This window comes from Drosophila serrata, unplaced genomic scaffold (genome assembly GCF_035046125.1).
Source record: "Drosophila serrata isolate PLE 108 unplaced genomic scaffold, ASM3504612v1 contig_240, whole genome shotgun sequence".
Taxonomy (NCBI): Eukaryota; Metazoa; Arthropoda; class Insecta; order Diptera; family Drosophilidae; genus Drosophila; species Drosophila serrata.
In genome coordinates this window covers 147,078-161,994 of record NW_028257138.1, presented here as the reverse complement: position 1 = coordinate 161,994, position 14,917 = coordinate 147,078, and the positions used below count along the sequence as shown (strand labels likewise).

The following is a 14,917-nucleotide window of genomic DNA, read 5'->3' as shown; positions in this document are numbered from 1 at the left end:
CCCTTCTCTCCAGCACTACCAGGTTATCACGGCAAACAACAAATACCAGAACAGACTGATTAGCCAAAAGGGAGTATATAGAATAGAGCATACTTCTGCATTTCGTAATGTCAAATGTACAAGGTAAGCGGCAGTTGGTCGTGTTTTTCCAACTGTTCGACTTTTCCCGCCGTCTGCGTGCACTTTCCCCCTGTGTCAGCGGCAATTCTCTTTTTTTTGTGATTTTTTCATTCTCATAATTGCAACTGCAACAGCAACAGCAACAGCAGCAAGCGACACAATTTCCAGCTAAAATGGCGACTCAATTTGTTGACTCGACAGAAAGCGAGGTTCTCTTTCGGCCGTCCAACGTTGGTAAATTAATAAGAATTCGCATTGGCATACGCGAAACAGCCATTTGGGCACAAACGGCACTCGATGGCCAATTTAATGAACGCAACTCGTATCTGGCTGTGTCTGTTTGCACAATACTTTGAGGCAAATGTTTGCATTTGGCGGGCAAACAAAAAAATTGAATTGAAAAAAAAAATAGAATAAATATCAGAAAAAAATTATGAAAAGAAGAAAAGCAAAAGCAAAATGCGTACCTTTTCGCTATTCAGTACTCAGTGATCTTGTATCTTGCAAATTAATAACTCCCGGCAACTGTGCAAATATTGATAGGAAAACTTTGGCGCAACCACTATGCTAATGGAGCCGGATACGGATACGGCGGGGCTAGATAAGGCCCCGATTATGAAACCGATAAAGATTCCTCCTCTATATCTGTATATATCTCACAAAGGGCTCCGATTATTACCCTTGTTTTTTTGCACCAAGTGTGTTTTGTACAAAGCCTTTTTCCGTTGAAGTTGTTTGCTGCTCTACTGCTGCTGCTATGTATTACTGTTCCGTTGTCGTTTTTTCTTTATGACCATAAATAAGCACAGCTGCGGCAAATATGCAAATAAAATGCTAGAGAAAAGCCTGCTGCCACAAGCTGCACGTGCAGGCGAATCGAAACCCCCTTGGAAAAAATATATAAAACACTTTCATGGGGAGAGAGAGGTGGTTTTAGGGAAACTTGAGCAACTGGCAGTCGCAATTGTTGTTGACGCTTTTTTTATTACGAGTGAAATGAATGCCCTGCAAGTCACCGAAACGTGCAGTCGACAATCATTCACCTCTGACTTGAAACATCATAGCTCAAGTTTTGTATTTATTACGTTCTTGATAAGGCACTTTTTTCGCAGAATTTTGCTGTATTTTTGTTATGATTTCAAAGTATATTTGTATTTACTCTTCTAGGATAAGCTCAAGGTTTGAGGTGTTTAATAACAGAAACTTCTTTGAATGAAGTGTTTTTTGTTTAAAATGATTTGTTAGGACTTCAAAATATATTTTATTTACTTTCCTTGGATAAGCTCAAGGTTTTGAGGTGTTTATTTATTCTTCCTTGAATGAAGTGTTTTTTGGTTCAATTTATTTGTTATGATGTTTCTCTTTGATTATTTATATAGTTTAAAGTGAAGTATACATGTTCTGTAAAGAAATATCTACAAGTTTCATATATTTTAAAGTGGTGTTTACCTTTAATTAAAAGATAATATTGTACTGACGTTACTGTAAATTATTTTCTTTCAAAACTTTCGTTATTATAAATACTTCTTCAGTCTTTTAAATCAGTTTTATATGTAATATGTAATCTTTTTAATATGCTTAATATTTCGTATTCACAATATACACTTTCAAAACTCTTTCTAAACCAATTTCTATGCTAAATACCTGTACACAAAATACCTGAATTTAAATGGCTTGCCTTATTCATTTTTTGTTTACACTTTTCAAAGTAATTTTTGAAAAATTGCCGAAATTGATATGCATGAAAATAGTAATTAATGGCTTTTCCACTACGCCCGAAATCCGTGGCTGGGCTAACAACTACAGCTGCACACCTCCCCCCACATAGACACACACACACACACACACCTAGATAGAGTGTGCGTGTTAACGCTTGAAAAACCGCATTCCTTAGTGCGCTTTTGCTGCGATGCGATGGCTTCACGGGTTCCGAGTTCGAGCTGAAGTCCGAATCCGAGTTTGACCAGCATCCCGAGAGCCTCTCCCCTCTCCCCTCTCCCCTCGCCCCTCTGCTGGCCACCAATCCACACCCCCCTTAACCCACGAGCACAATGTAAGCTCCAGCTAATTACAGCGTCAGGCACGCGCTGCCATTTCGTGGTGTGCGTGTTTTGAGTCTGTGTCTGTATCTGTATATGTGTGCTCTTTGCATTTTTCTATAATACTCCTGATTAAGCCATCATATCAAAGAAATAATGGCCAAATTGAACTGCGAAATGGCCAACGTATGTCTCTGAACTTTAAGGCCTGGTCTGTCAGCTCTTAGCTCTTAGCTGTTTGCTATTTGCTTTTAGCTGTTCGCTGCAGTTGTTGATGCATTAGCGTTGCATTTACTTTTTAGCCGTTCAACTACTTCCAGCAATTTTGTGTGTGGCCAAGTCGAAATACTGGTTTTCTAAAACCCACACGGATACACACAGAGACACGGATACAGATGCAGATACTTAATAGTGAGGAGGGAGAGAGAGAAGGAGAGAGCCTGAGATGCTGCGATTGCGCAGTTGAATCTTTCTCTCTCTTCCTCTATAGTTCTCTCTCCCGCTCACTTGTTGAGCATTTTGGAACAGATCTCAGCTCTAGGGGAAATATTTGTTTTATTTTCTCTTAATCCATGATAATTTTCCGAGGGAAGATAGAGGAAAAATGATAATAAACACCTTAAGATATATGTATAACTTTCTTCTTCATTACATTTATAGCATTTATGCTTTTTAAAAGACAGATTTAATTATTAAACTTGGGGATATTTTAAAACCATATGGCACGTAATTTTTTATAAAGATTTAATAAAGATTGTACAAAGTATTATTATATATATTTTGTCACGTCTTCCGTCTTCTAAAGCTGTTTTTAGTATAAATATTAAAGACTTAAACTGCTCATTGAATTAGTGCTCTTTACAAACATTTTATGTTCTATGTTTATATTTTTTCCTTTCAATTTTTGTTAAATATATTACACAAGATATTATATTTCAATTTCAATAAAATTAACAAGTCTTGTCTAACTTTCAAACCCTTTTCTTGGCCAAGATTTTTGAACTTTTGACTGCAGTTTGCCTCATAGGTTGCCTCCGCCTTTGCCTTTTTTCTTTGCCTCTTTTTATTTTTACTGCATGTGGGCGTTCGATTTCGAAAAGCAGAGCTAAAGCCGAACTTGTCGGTCCTCTGCCCACGATATATAGTAATGTTTATATATATAAATATGTATACAAAGCTGCTGAGATAGCTTCTGAGACCTCTCCCCGATTTTCTTAGCCATCTCCCTCGCTCGGTGTTGCGCCGATCTATGCCTAAAAATAGTTGCGAATGCGAAAATTGTTATAAAAGCCAAGCAGCCAGGCAGCAGACCAAAAATGGCGCCAGGGCGTGCTCATTAAGCCAAAGCCAGCAGCCAGCAGCCAGAGAAGCTATATGGTCAAAAGCTGCAGCTCGGCCCAGTTGGGGGTTGGGCCTTAGTTTTCAAGGGGGGGGGGGAAATATATATGTTTATATGTATAAAGTATAGGCAAGAACAAAGAAAATACAATAAGCTTATCTAATCCAGGCTTTAGCTGTTGGCTAAAAGCAACTAACAACAACAGACTCACACACAGCGAGGCTGTCGTGCCTCACGACCTGCGCCCAATTGTTGTTCGAAAACAAAATGAACGCGCTTCGAACACGAAAACCCGAAAGCACAAGAGATGCTGATCATCATGAGAGAGAGGCATTGGAATGGGGTTGGAGTTGGAGATGGAGATGGGCATGGATGAGGATGGGGCCCAGTTGGATGATGAGGATCAGGGCGAGGGCGAGGGAGAGGCAGAAGCAGCCAAGATGAGCCGCCACAAGGCATCATCATCATCATCATCATCTTCATCTTAAGCCAAGAGGTTGCTGTTGTTGCAGCATCTTTGTTTCGTGGATGTTTGCCTGTAGGATCACTGCAAGAAATAATGGGAAAATAATATAGTTTGAAATTAGTTTTATAACTTTTCTGTTTCTTATTTTATTCAATTAAATGACAGCTATCTTCTTTAAATATTCTGAAAATATTTTAATATTTTTGTTGAGTATTTATAATTTTCGTTTAGTGTTTTTGTCGGTGCTTTTGTTTGTGCTGTTGTTACGACGACTGCTGGCTGCAAATTTGTTATGCCAAGCTGAAGATGCGCCTGCGCTTGCAGCGTTTTCTGGCTAAGATTGCTCCCAACCTCCTCCTCCCCACTGCTATGAGCGTGAGGCATGCTCCTCACCTGACCACCACCCGCCGGAGCTGGAGCTGGAGCTGCTGTTGCGCTTATTTGCCTTCGCCTTCGTGACGCCACGACGCGAGCATAGAACAGGCAACACGAAAGAAAGTTGCCGCAAACAGCATTCTGCACAAGCAAAATAAACCCGGTGGAAGAGAAAAATAAGCGGAATAAAATCAGGAAAAAAAATCAGAGAGTATGAGAGGAAAATTGCAAAATCCGCGCACGTAAGCGGCTTGGACTGGAGACCTAAGCTCCAAGCTCCAAGCTCCAATGCAGCTCCGGTCTCCGCTCGCTCCGCTCTCCTAATGAGCTGGCTGCGTGTTTTTAATGGCCGCACAAATGAATTTATTAAGCACTTTTACACAATTTCATTGTAAGTTAGGCGCGTGCCGAGCCGCAATGGACTGAAATTGTCGCAAAACAGTTATGAATTATTTATGGGGAGTCGGTAGTCGGACGGCGGTCGGTCCGATGTTAGGCTGACGGAGAAACCAGGGGTATTTTTGCTCGATTGCATTGCAATTACCGGCTAGAGTCGCAGCTAATCCACGACACCTTCTGCAACGACATCTGCATATGGCGCCTGATTGAAACTTTCACCGGGTACCAGATCAATGTACTTGTTCATCAAAATACCTTCAGTTCGGGCGAAGATATACCACCCGAGGCTCTAACGGAGTGCCAGTGCTCGATAATTTGATCGAATCGGCTTGGGAATGCTCGGGCTCCCTCCCCACCAATCGATCGATCTCTAAACTCTGAGAAAAAAAAACAAAACAAAGCCTGCTTAATGCCCTTTTAAATCTTTTGTTATATTACAACAAAATCTAGACAATTCTTGTTCCTCTTCTCGTCGCTGCCCCGTTGCCGCGGGCGAAGGTACACAAAAATGTTGCTACAACAGGCAGCAGCAGCCAGCAAGCGATCCAATGAGCAATCCAGATGGTCTTCTGGGGTTTTGGCTTTGGCTTTGGTTTCGGTTTCGGGCCATGAGTTAAAAATCTTTTCCACGAAATGAAAAATACACACAAAGAGCGCACACAGATACAAGACAGCAACAGATACGGGAAGGGGTCGAAGAGTATAGTGAGCACTCTGGCAAGGGGTTTATATTTTAGGGAATATAGAAAGGTTCTAAAAAAATTGCATAGTTTGTTGTATTCTTTATTTTGTTTATTTGCTTACTGAAGTTACTTAAGTAATTAAGATTCTTAGAGTGATTTTAATGGGACTTTAAAGTTTTTCTTATGTTAATTGTAATCAAAAGTATTAGATGCCTTTTATATCCTTACAGGGTATTAAAATGTTGCTTTAGAAGCTTGAAAAGCAATGAAGAAATCATTTTATTCTTGATCAGCATCGAAAGGCGAGTCATACTTGAACAGAAAAAAAATGTTGACCAAATTGCTTAAATATTTTAAAGGGGTTACATCGTTAAAATTGTCAAAAATTGCTCAAATTTTAAATTTTTTTGAAATTTTAAACTCAGTATGTAGATTTATTGACCTAATAAAAACTAGCATATAATTAAAATAAATGACTTTTTTGCTTAGTTATGAGTTTTATAAATTTGTTCATCAAATTGTCATATCAAATAAATAACGGAATTCTCGATAAATGTGGATTCAAAGAAGGCGAATATTTTAAGCTTCGTAATGATTGGAATCCGATTCAATAATTGCATCTACAAGGGTATATAAACTTTTGATTACCAAAGTTAGTTTCCTTTCTTCTTTCCACAACATTTTTTTTCGTTAAAATCGTATAATATTGTATCAAATAATGCTACATAACCACATAAAAATTAATATAACTCCTTTAAGAACTCATAACATTTAAAGTCTTGTTAGCGAACGATTACTGTACCGTACAAAAGTGAACAACAAAAACTGTTAAATGCGCAGAACCGGCTGAGCGAGTCGGGTCCACTGCAGCGATGAGTGCGAGCAGAAGCGAGAAGGAGAGAGGCCAAGACACACACACACTCTCACACACATAGCACACTCAGGGAACGTCAAGAACGCTTTGCGTCTAGGCCAGAAATTGAGGAAAACTCGGGGTCCAAAAGTCAAAATGCCTGTGCATCGATGGAAAACCCAAAAGAATCGATTATGCAGCCTCTCTCTCTCTCTCTCTCTCTCTGTCTCTCTGCATCTCTTTTATTTCCATTGGAGGAAAGCCAAACAGCAGCTGGAAACAAAAACAATATTTAGAAAGTCAGCAAAGTAAAGTTTGGAATGCGGCTGCCTATTAATCAGTACGTCAGATGGAGTCAGTTGAAGAGTCTGCTGGGGCAGAGGAGGGGCGGCTTGGAGTCAGTTGGGGCCTGAAGGGCAGTTCGTGTGTTGATGGCTTGGCATACAAATCGATAAACAAATATACAGATTTTCCTCTCTCAGTCATCTCTCTCAATCGCTGTCCCTGTGTGTCTGTGTGTGTGTCGGTTGATTAATCTAGACGCTGAAGTTCGTTGCCTAAGTCTTTTGTTTTAATGAGCACATCATGAATTATGACTTTGATTTGTGCTGAGATGAGGACTGCGACAGAGACTGTGACTGCGACTCTGGCTTTGCCTCCAACTGCGACTGCCACTCATTAATGTTGCCACATATTAGCCTTAGCCTAAGGATTACAAATTAGCCTTTTTGTGGTCCACTCCACTCCGCTGGGGCGGGCGTGTCTGCTGGCAACCAAAGATGGAGACGGCAAAGAAAAATCGCGATTCCCGAGAAACCCGAGAGCTGGCAGGGATTCCGCTGCCTCCGTCGTCGTGGCTTAAGTTTCAGGCCGAGACCTCGGCCCGAACATGAAAAACCCGGCTGATAAATTGTCCGCGATAAAGCCCAGTCGCGGGGAGCTTGGCTTGAAAAGGGTTTCGTGATGTCTGTCTCTGAGAAATGAAGGCGGCTGCCGCTGCTCCGGCTGCTGCTGCTGCCCAGCGGCAACCTCGACAACAAAAAGAAAAGGCTAAAGAAAAAATAAACAGATACCTACATATAAAAAGGCAGAAACAAAGCTTAAGAATTTGTACGAAAATTTTTGCGCTTCGATTGCTGCAGCAGCCGCTTTTGATCAGTGTCCAGCGACAAAGTCCGAGGTCCCAGTCGTGGCCTCACCTTCTGCCCCAACTCCTGGTGCCCGCCTCCTTTGCTCCTTCGGTCGGGGAATGCATGGGACGCATATCTGGGGGCATTTAACTTTTTCTTCCCATCGCCACAGGAATTTCTCTCTGTTTCTGGCGACACAAAAATATTTCTCTGTCTTTGGTTCTCATTCGCTCGTTTTCATAATTATGTCTTCGAAGGAAATCAATAAAGAGGCCGGTGTCGGCCATTTTGTGGATAATTAGTTGGGTGCCCCCGAGTGTCATGTGGGTTTGGTCTTAGGTGGGTGTCTAACTCTGACTTCGACTATGACTCCAACTGGCACACTTTCGCGGCCCACACTGCTTGGGAAGCCTAGCCCACGTAGCCCTTTATTTCCCAAAGAAGAACCCATGAATCGCTATATGAAATTGTATCTATCGGATGCAAATCAATGAAGTTGTCGCCGAAGATGCTCGAGCGGCTACGCGAGCGGCTAAAACAGGTCGCTGACTAATGATAACAGACCGACTGTGTCTGGGATGAGATGCGAGGCGAGACTGCGTGGGCTGCTAATTATTAAAAACGCCAACTGACAACAGACTCTGACTCTGACTGAAACTGAGCCGCCCACAGCTTTCGGGCTTTGTCTCTGCCTCATTTTATTGCTTCCGAGCAAAACAAACCATATTGCTGGGCGCTGCTAAGCTATTTCCGTTTACGAGTCCGGAGTTCGAACCGATCGAAATTAATTTCTCAAACTGGACGCGGCATAAGTCAACACCTACCCGACCTGGTGGGCCGCCGATAATTAGACAGTTTAGGGTCACCAATGGTCGGAGAGGAAAAGAAAAACCCATTAACCTGCTTGAACACCTACACGATATAGTACTACAACGATTTCCCTTTTCCCAACTCTCTTTGCAGTCTGCATTGGCACCAAATCCCGTCTGTCAGTGCCCTCGAACAAGGAGCATCACTACAGGAATCTCAAGGATCGCTACACCAACTGCACCTATGTGGACGGTAACCTAGAGCTGACCTGGCTGCCCAATGAGACTCTAGACCTGAGCTTCCTGGATCACATCCGAGAGGTGACCGGCTACATTCTGATCAGTCATGTGGATGTCAAGAAAGTGGTATTTCCAAAGTAAGTAGAGAATGGGAAGAAATCTCTTAACTAAGAACAAATAGAGGCAGATTAAGCGAGGATATTGAAGGGTGTCCTTAGTCAGGTCTAAGATTTATATTAATATATATTCTGCATTTCCCATTTGCAGACTACAAATCATTCGCGGCCGCACGCTGTTCAGCCTGTCGGTGGAGGAGGACAAGTACGCCTTGTTCGTCACCTACTCGAAGATGTACACCATGGAGATGCCCGATCTTCGCGATGTGCTCAATGGCCAGGTGGGCTTCCACAGCAACTACAATCTGTGCCACATGCGTACCATCCAGTGGTCGGAGATTGTGTCCAACAACACGGATGCTTACTACAACTATGGCAACTTTACGGCTCCGGAGCGTGAGTGTCCCAAGTGCCACGAGTCCTGCTCGAAGGGATGCTGGGGCGAGGGACCGCAGAACTGCCAGAAGTTCAGCAAACTCTCCTGCTCGCCGCAATGCGCCCAGGGTAGATGTTATGGACCCAGGCCTAGGGAGTGCTGTCACCTGTTCTGCGCTGGAGGATGCACGGGACCCACGCAGAAGGATTGCATCGCCTGCAAGAACTTCTTTGACGATGGCGTCTGCAAGGAGGAGTGCCCGCCAATGCGCAAATACAATCCCACCACATACGTGCTGGAGGCAAATCCGGAGGGAAAGTATGCTTACGGAGCCACCTGTGTCAAGTCCTGCCCCAGTCACTTGCTCCGGGATAATGGAGCCTGTGTGCGCAGCTGTCCCCAGGACAAGACCTCCAAGGATGGCGAGTGTGTGCCCTGCAACGGACCCTGTCCCAAGACCTGTCCCGGCATCAGTGTGCTCCACTCGAACAACATTGACTCCTTCAGAAACTGCACGGTGATCGATGGCAACATACGTATTTTGGATCAGACCTTCTCGGGCTTCCAGGACATTTATCCTAATTATACACTGGGAGCAAGGTATATTCCGCTGGACCCCGAGCGACTAGAGGTATTCTCTACGGTGAAGGAGATCACCGGTTATCTGAACATCGAGGGAACTCATCCGCGCTTCAGGAATTTGTCCTACTTCCGCAACCTGGAGATCATTCACGGCCGCCAGTTGATGGAGAACATGTTCGCCGCCCTCTCGATTGTCAAGTCCTCGCTGTACAGTCTGGAGCTGCGCAGCCTCAAGCTGATCAGCTCTGGCAGTGTGGTGATCCAGCATAATAGGGATCTGTGCTACGTGGGCAATATCCGATGGTCAACGATTCAAAAGGATGACGACCAAAAGGCGTGGGTCAACGAGAACCTGAGAGCGGATCTGTGTGGTAAGTTCTCAGGATAGTCTATGAAATCTTATTATATGCATTTATGTAGTTTCCTTTCATTAATGATTATATTTATTTTACCTCACAGAGAAAAACGCCACCATTTGCTCGGACGAGTGCAACGATGATGGTTGCTGGGGTGCTGGACCGGATCAGTGCTTGAACTGCAAGAACTATAATTACAATGGCACCTGCCTGGCCGACTGTCGGAATATTCCCAAGTAAGCAACCCGCTTTACGCTTTCGTCTGAAGTTCAGTACTCATTCCTCTCTTTCTTTTAGTGTCTATCCCTTTGATGACAAGACTTGTAGCACTTGCCACCCGGAATGCAAATCCTGCTGGGGACCCGGAGCGGAACACTGCGATGCCTGTGTCCACGAGCGGCACGAGCAGCACTGCGTGGCCGAGTGCCCGGAGAACTGGTACAGCCAGAATGGAACCTGTCATCGTTGCCACGCCACCTGCGAGGGCTGCACGGGACCCAATAACACCATCGGACTGGGGGCTTGCAATACCTGCAACCTGGCTATCATCAACAATTCAGCCAATGTGGAACGCTGCCTGCTGAAGGACGACAAGTGCCCCGACGGCTACTACTGGGAGTATGTGCATCCGCAGGAGCAGGGCTCACTGAAGCCTCTGGCTGGGAAGGCTGTCTGCCGGAAGTGTCATCCACGCTGCAAGCTCTGCACCAACTATGGCTTCCACGAGCAGGTCTGCTCCAAGTGCGCCAAGTTCAAGCGGCTGGAGCAGTGCGAGGATGAGTGCCCGGCAGATCACTACACGGACTTGGAGCGCAGCGAGTGCTTCGAGTGCCATCCGGAGTGCAAGGGCTGCACGGGACCCGGCGCCGACGACTGTCTGGCCTGCAAGACCCTCAAGCTGTTCGATGTCAATGAGACGGGTCCGTATGACAACTCCACGCTCTTCAACTGCACCTCCAAGTGTCCGCCGGAGTCGCGGCACGTCAACTACCAGTCACTGGCCATTGGACCCTATTGCTCCTCCAGTCCGCCGAGGAGCAGCAAGCTTACCGCCAACCTGGACGTCAACATGATCTTCATTATAACCGGCGCCGTGCTCATTCCCACCATCTGCATCCTGTGCGTCGTCACCTATATCTGTCGACAGAAGCAGAAGGCCAAGAAGGAGACCGTCAAGATGACCATGGCTCTGTCCGGCTGCGAGGATTCTGAGCCACTGCGTCCCTCGAATATCGGTGCCAATCTCTGCAAGCTGCGTATTGTCAAGGATGCCGAGCTTCGCAAGGGCGGAGTCCTGGGAATGGGTGCCTTCGGTCGCGTATACAAAGGAGTCTGGGTCCCGGAGGGCGAGAATGTCAAGATCCCGGTGGCCATCAAGGAGCTGCTAAAGTCCACTGGTGCCGAGTCCAGCGAGGAGTTCCTGCGCGAGGCCTACATCATGGCCTCTGTGGAGCATGGCAATCTGCTGAAACTTCTGGCCGTGTGCATGTCCTCGCAGATGATGCTGATCACCCAACTGATGCCGCTCGGCTGTCTTCTGGACTACGTCAGGAATAACAGGGACAAGATCGGCTCCAAGGCCCTGCTCAACTGGAGCACTCAGATTGCCAAGGGCATGTCCTATCTGGAGGAGAAGCGTCTGGTTCACCGTGACCTGGCTGCCCGCAATGTTCTCGTGCAGACACCCTCGCTGGTCAAGATCACCGACTTTGGCCTGGCCAAGTTGCTGAGCAGTGACTCCAACGAGTACAAGGCAGCCGGCGGCAAGATGCCCATCAAGTGGCTCGCCCTGGAGTGCATCCGAAACAGAGTCTTCACCAGCAAGTCGGACGTGTGGGCCTTCGGTGTAACCATCTGGGAACTGCTGACCTTTGGCCAGAGACCCCACGAAAACATACCCGCCAAGGATATACCCGATCTCATTGAGGTGGGTCTGAAACTGGAGCAACCGGAGATCTGCTCGCTGGATATCTACTGCACCCTGCTCTCCTGCTGGCATCTGGATGCTGCAATGCGTCCGAGCTTTAAGCACTTGACCACGGTGTTTGCTGAGTTCGCCCGAGATCCGGGTCGATATCTGGCCATTCCCGGGGACAAGTTCACCCGCCTGCCGGCCTACACGAGTCAGGACGAGAAGGATCTGATCAGGAAGCTGGCCCCAACCACCGATGGCTCGGAGGCCATGGTCGAGGCGGATGACTACTTGCAGCCAAAGGTGCAGCCGGGTCCCAGTCACCGGACTGATGGTACCGACGAGATTCCAAAGCTGAACCGATACTGCAAGGATCCCAGCAATAAGAACTCCTCCGGCGGTGACGATGAGACTGACTCGAGTGCCACACGAGAGGTGGGAGTGGGTAACCTGCGACTGGATCTGCCAGTGGATGAGGACGACTACCTGATGCCCACATGCCAGCCGGGACCCAATCACAACAACAATACCATCAATCCCAATCACAATAACATGGCAGCGGCAGCTGCAGCGGCGGCAATTGGAGCCACCGCTGGCTACATGGATCTCATCGGAGTTCCAGTAAGCGTGGACAATCCAGAGTATCTCCTCAATGCCCAGACACTGGGAGCGACGACGGAACCCATTACCCAGACCATTGGCATACCGGTGCCGGGCATGGAGGTGATGGAGGTCAAGGTACCGATGCCGGGCAGCGAGCCAACCAGCTCCGACCACGAGTACTACAACGACACGCAGCGGGAGCTGCAGCCGCTGCAACGCAACCGGAACACGGAGACGAGGGTGTAGCCTCCAGCAGGAGGAGAAGAATCTTGCCAAGTGCCTTTTGGAAGCCATGCGGAGATGCCGAAGCCTTAGCAGGCTGTTATCATAGATAAGAGCCCCTGAGCCTGTACATTACTACCGATATTATCCCAATCTCTAGCGTACTTAGCCAGTTTCCGCGTCTTTGTGTATACTTTTATACTGTCAGGGGAGTTGTGTGCCTCTTCTATATATGTCCTAGCCCCCTTTTAGTCCCCTGAGATGTAGTCAGCAGGAGTGGTCCTGCACTTGTAGATTCCATGTAATTACGAGAACAAAACACCGATAGTGCATTTCTTAGACGCCCCCGCATTGCGCAGAGCCTGGGGATTGGATCTCCAGTAGATCCAGGTCCCAGCTGCAAGGGAGGGCGTGCCTATGTCATGAATATACTTCTTGTACTTGTAGCTTAGCCTTAGCCACTAGCCGTAGCGCCTAGTTTCCAACTGTGATATATTTTGTAGGGATCGACCTAAGGACTCTTAACACGATGAACAAATCGAACGACTCGACACACACATACAACAACGTACAGAAAATAGTAGAAAAGGATTAACTAATTATCGATCTTATGCAATTTAGGCCTAGTTTCAAATCCCATTCGATTGAGAGAGCAAAAAACAAATCAAATCCCGAGCGTGCCATGCATCGAGCGATGCAAATCTCCTAAAGATTTCGAATATTTTGTTTGGCACAATAGCGTTTAAGCGAATGCCTAGGCGATATGTTACTGATCAAAGATATATAATTAATTCACACACACAACAATTAATACATATAGAATGTACGATCTATGTAATACTTATACACGTGTAGATTTGCCAAGTTATGCAGTTAAGCATTATATGTTAATTTAATTTAAATCTAGTTACGTATATGTATATGAGTATATATTAAATAAAAATATTTTACAATAAATTTGAAGATTCTTTTTAATGGGATGGTAAGAAAAAGAGGACAAAAACACAATAAAAGTGTTTCAATCAATAGTTCAATTAAGAAATTTTAGAAATTATTTAAGAACAATAAATGAAGCTGGAAGTTTTTATAAACCCTTTAAAACATTTTAAAGTATATATTTTTGAGTTCACGAAAAGAAAATGTACGGTTGTATAGTTTATTCAAAATAAATCTTTCTCACAGTTAACTTAAATTTTTTGTGTAAATCACAGTTTTAAAAAAATCATAACATGGTTAAAAATTCATTAATTTTAATTTGGAAAAATGTTCTATGCAAGTTGTTCTTAGATTGATAGATCTGCATACTGCGTTTAAAATTTAAAAAAATTGAAAATTTGCAAATTTTTGACCATTTTAATGACCATTATAAAAATTTCAAAAATTGGTCAAAAATTTGTTGTCCTCAAACATTACTAGAACGACTCGCCTTTTTATGCTGATCTAGAATAAATATGATATATAGGGTCGGAAATGGCTGCTTTACGAATTATCACCAAGATGATGTTAAATTATAGCAACTATAGTTCAATGTTTAAATTTGATAATTTTTTGTGTAAATCACAGTTTTAAAAATACCCTAACATGGTTAAAAGTGCAAAAGAGCATACATAGTTCAATGTTTTTATATGATAATTTTTTGTGTAAATCACAGTTTTTAAAATATCATAACATGGTGAAAAATGCCTTAATTTCAATTCGGAAAGCTGTTCTATGCTTGTTTTATTAGGTTAATAAATGTGCATACTGCGTTTAAACTTTAAAAAAATGTTGTGAAGAATTATCAGAAAGATTATGTTTATTTATAGCAGATATAGTTTAATGTTTTTTATGATAAGGTTTTGTGTAAATCACAGTTTTAAAAATATCATAACATGGTCATAATTGCGTTAATTTCAATTCGGAAATATATTCTATGCTTGTTTTATTAGGTTAATGAATCTGCATACTGCGTTTAAACTTAAAAAAAAAGAAGAATTATCACAAAGATGATGTTAAATTATAGCAACTAAAATTTAATGTTTTCATATGAAAATTTTTAATGTAAATCACAGTTTTAAAAATATCATAACATGGTGAAAAATGCATTAATTTTAATTTGTAAAGCTATTGTTTGCTAGTTTATATTTGGTTAATAAATCTGCATATTGCGTTTAAAATTTTAAAAAAATTGATGAAGAATTATTACTAAGATTATGTTAAATTATAGCAACTATAGTTTAATGTTTTCACATTATAACTTACTTGATACTACTAGGACATAAAAGTCGGTGGAATGGATATATTTGATGTATTCTTGG

General features: G+C 43.8%; 1 protein-coding gene across 2 annotated transcripts in view; it reads left to right on the top strand.

The window, feature by feature from the left end:
- The window catches only part of Egfr (epidermal growth factor receptor), a 47,068-nt gene extending 33,491 nt beyond the window's left edge, over positions 1 to 13,577 (top strand). For both annotated transcript variants that reach the window (XM_086831553.1, XM_020959917.2), the window contains exons 2-5: positions 8,368 to 8,590; positions 8,721 to 9,898; positions 9,987 to 10,119; positions 10,181 to 13,577. In XM_086831553.1, the coding sequence (XP_086687679.1) occupies positions 8,368 to 8,590; positions 8,721 to 9,898; positions 9,987 to 10,119; positions 10,181 to 12,644 (3,998 nt within the window). In that variant the 3' untranslated portion in view covers positions 12,645 to 13,577. The remainder of the gene's footprint in view (positions 1 to 8,367; positions 8,591 to 8,720; positions 9,899 to 9,986; positions 10,120 to 10,180) is intronic.
- Positions 13,578 to 14,917: the final 1,340 nt, after the last annotated feature.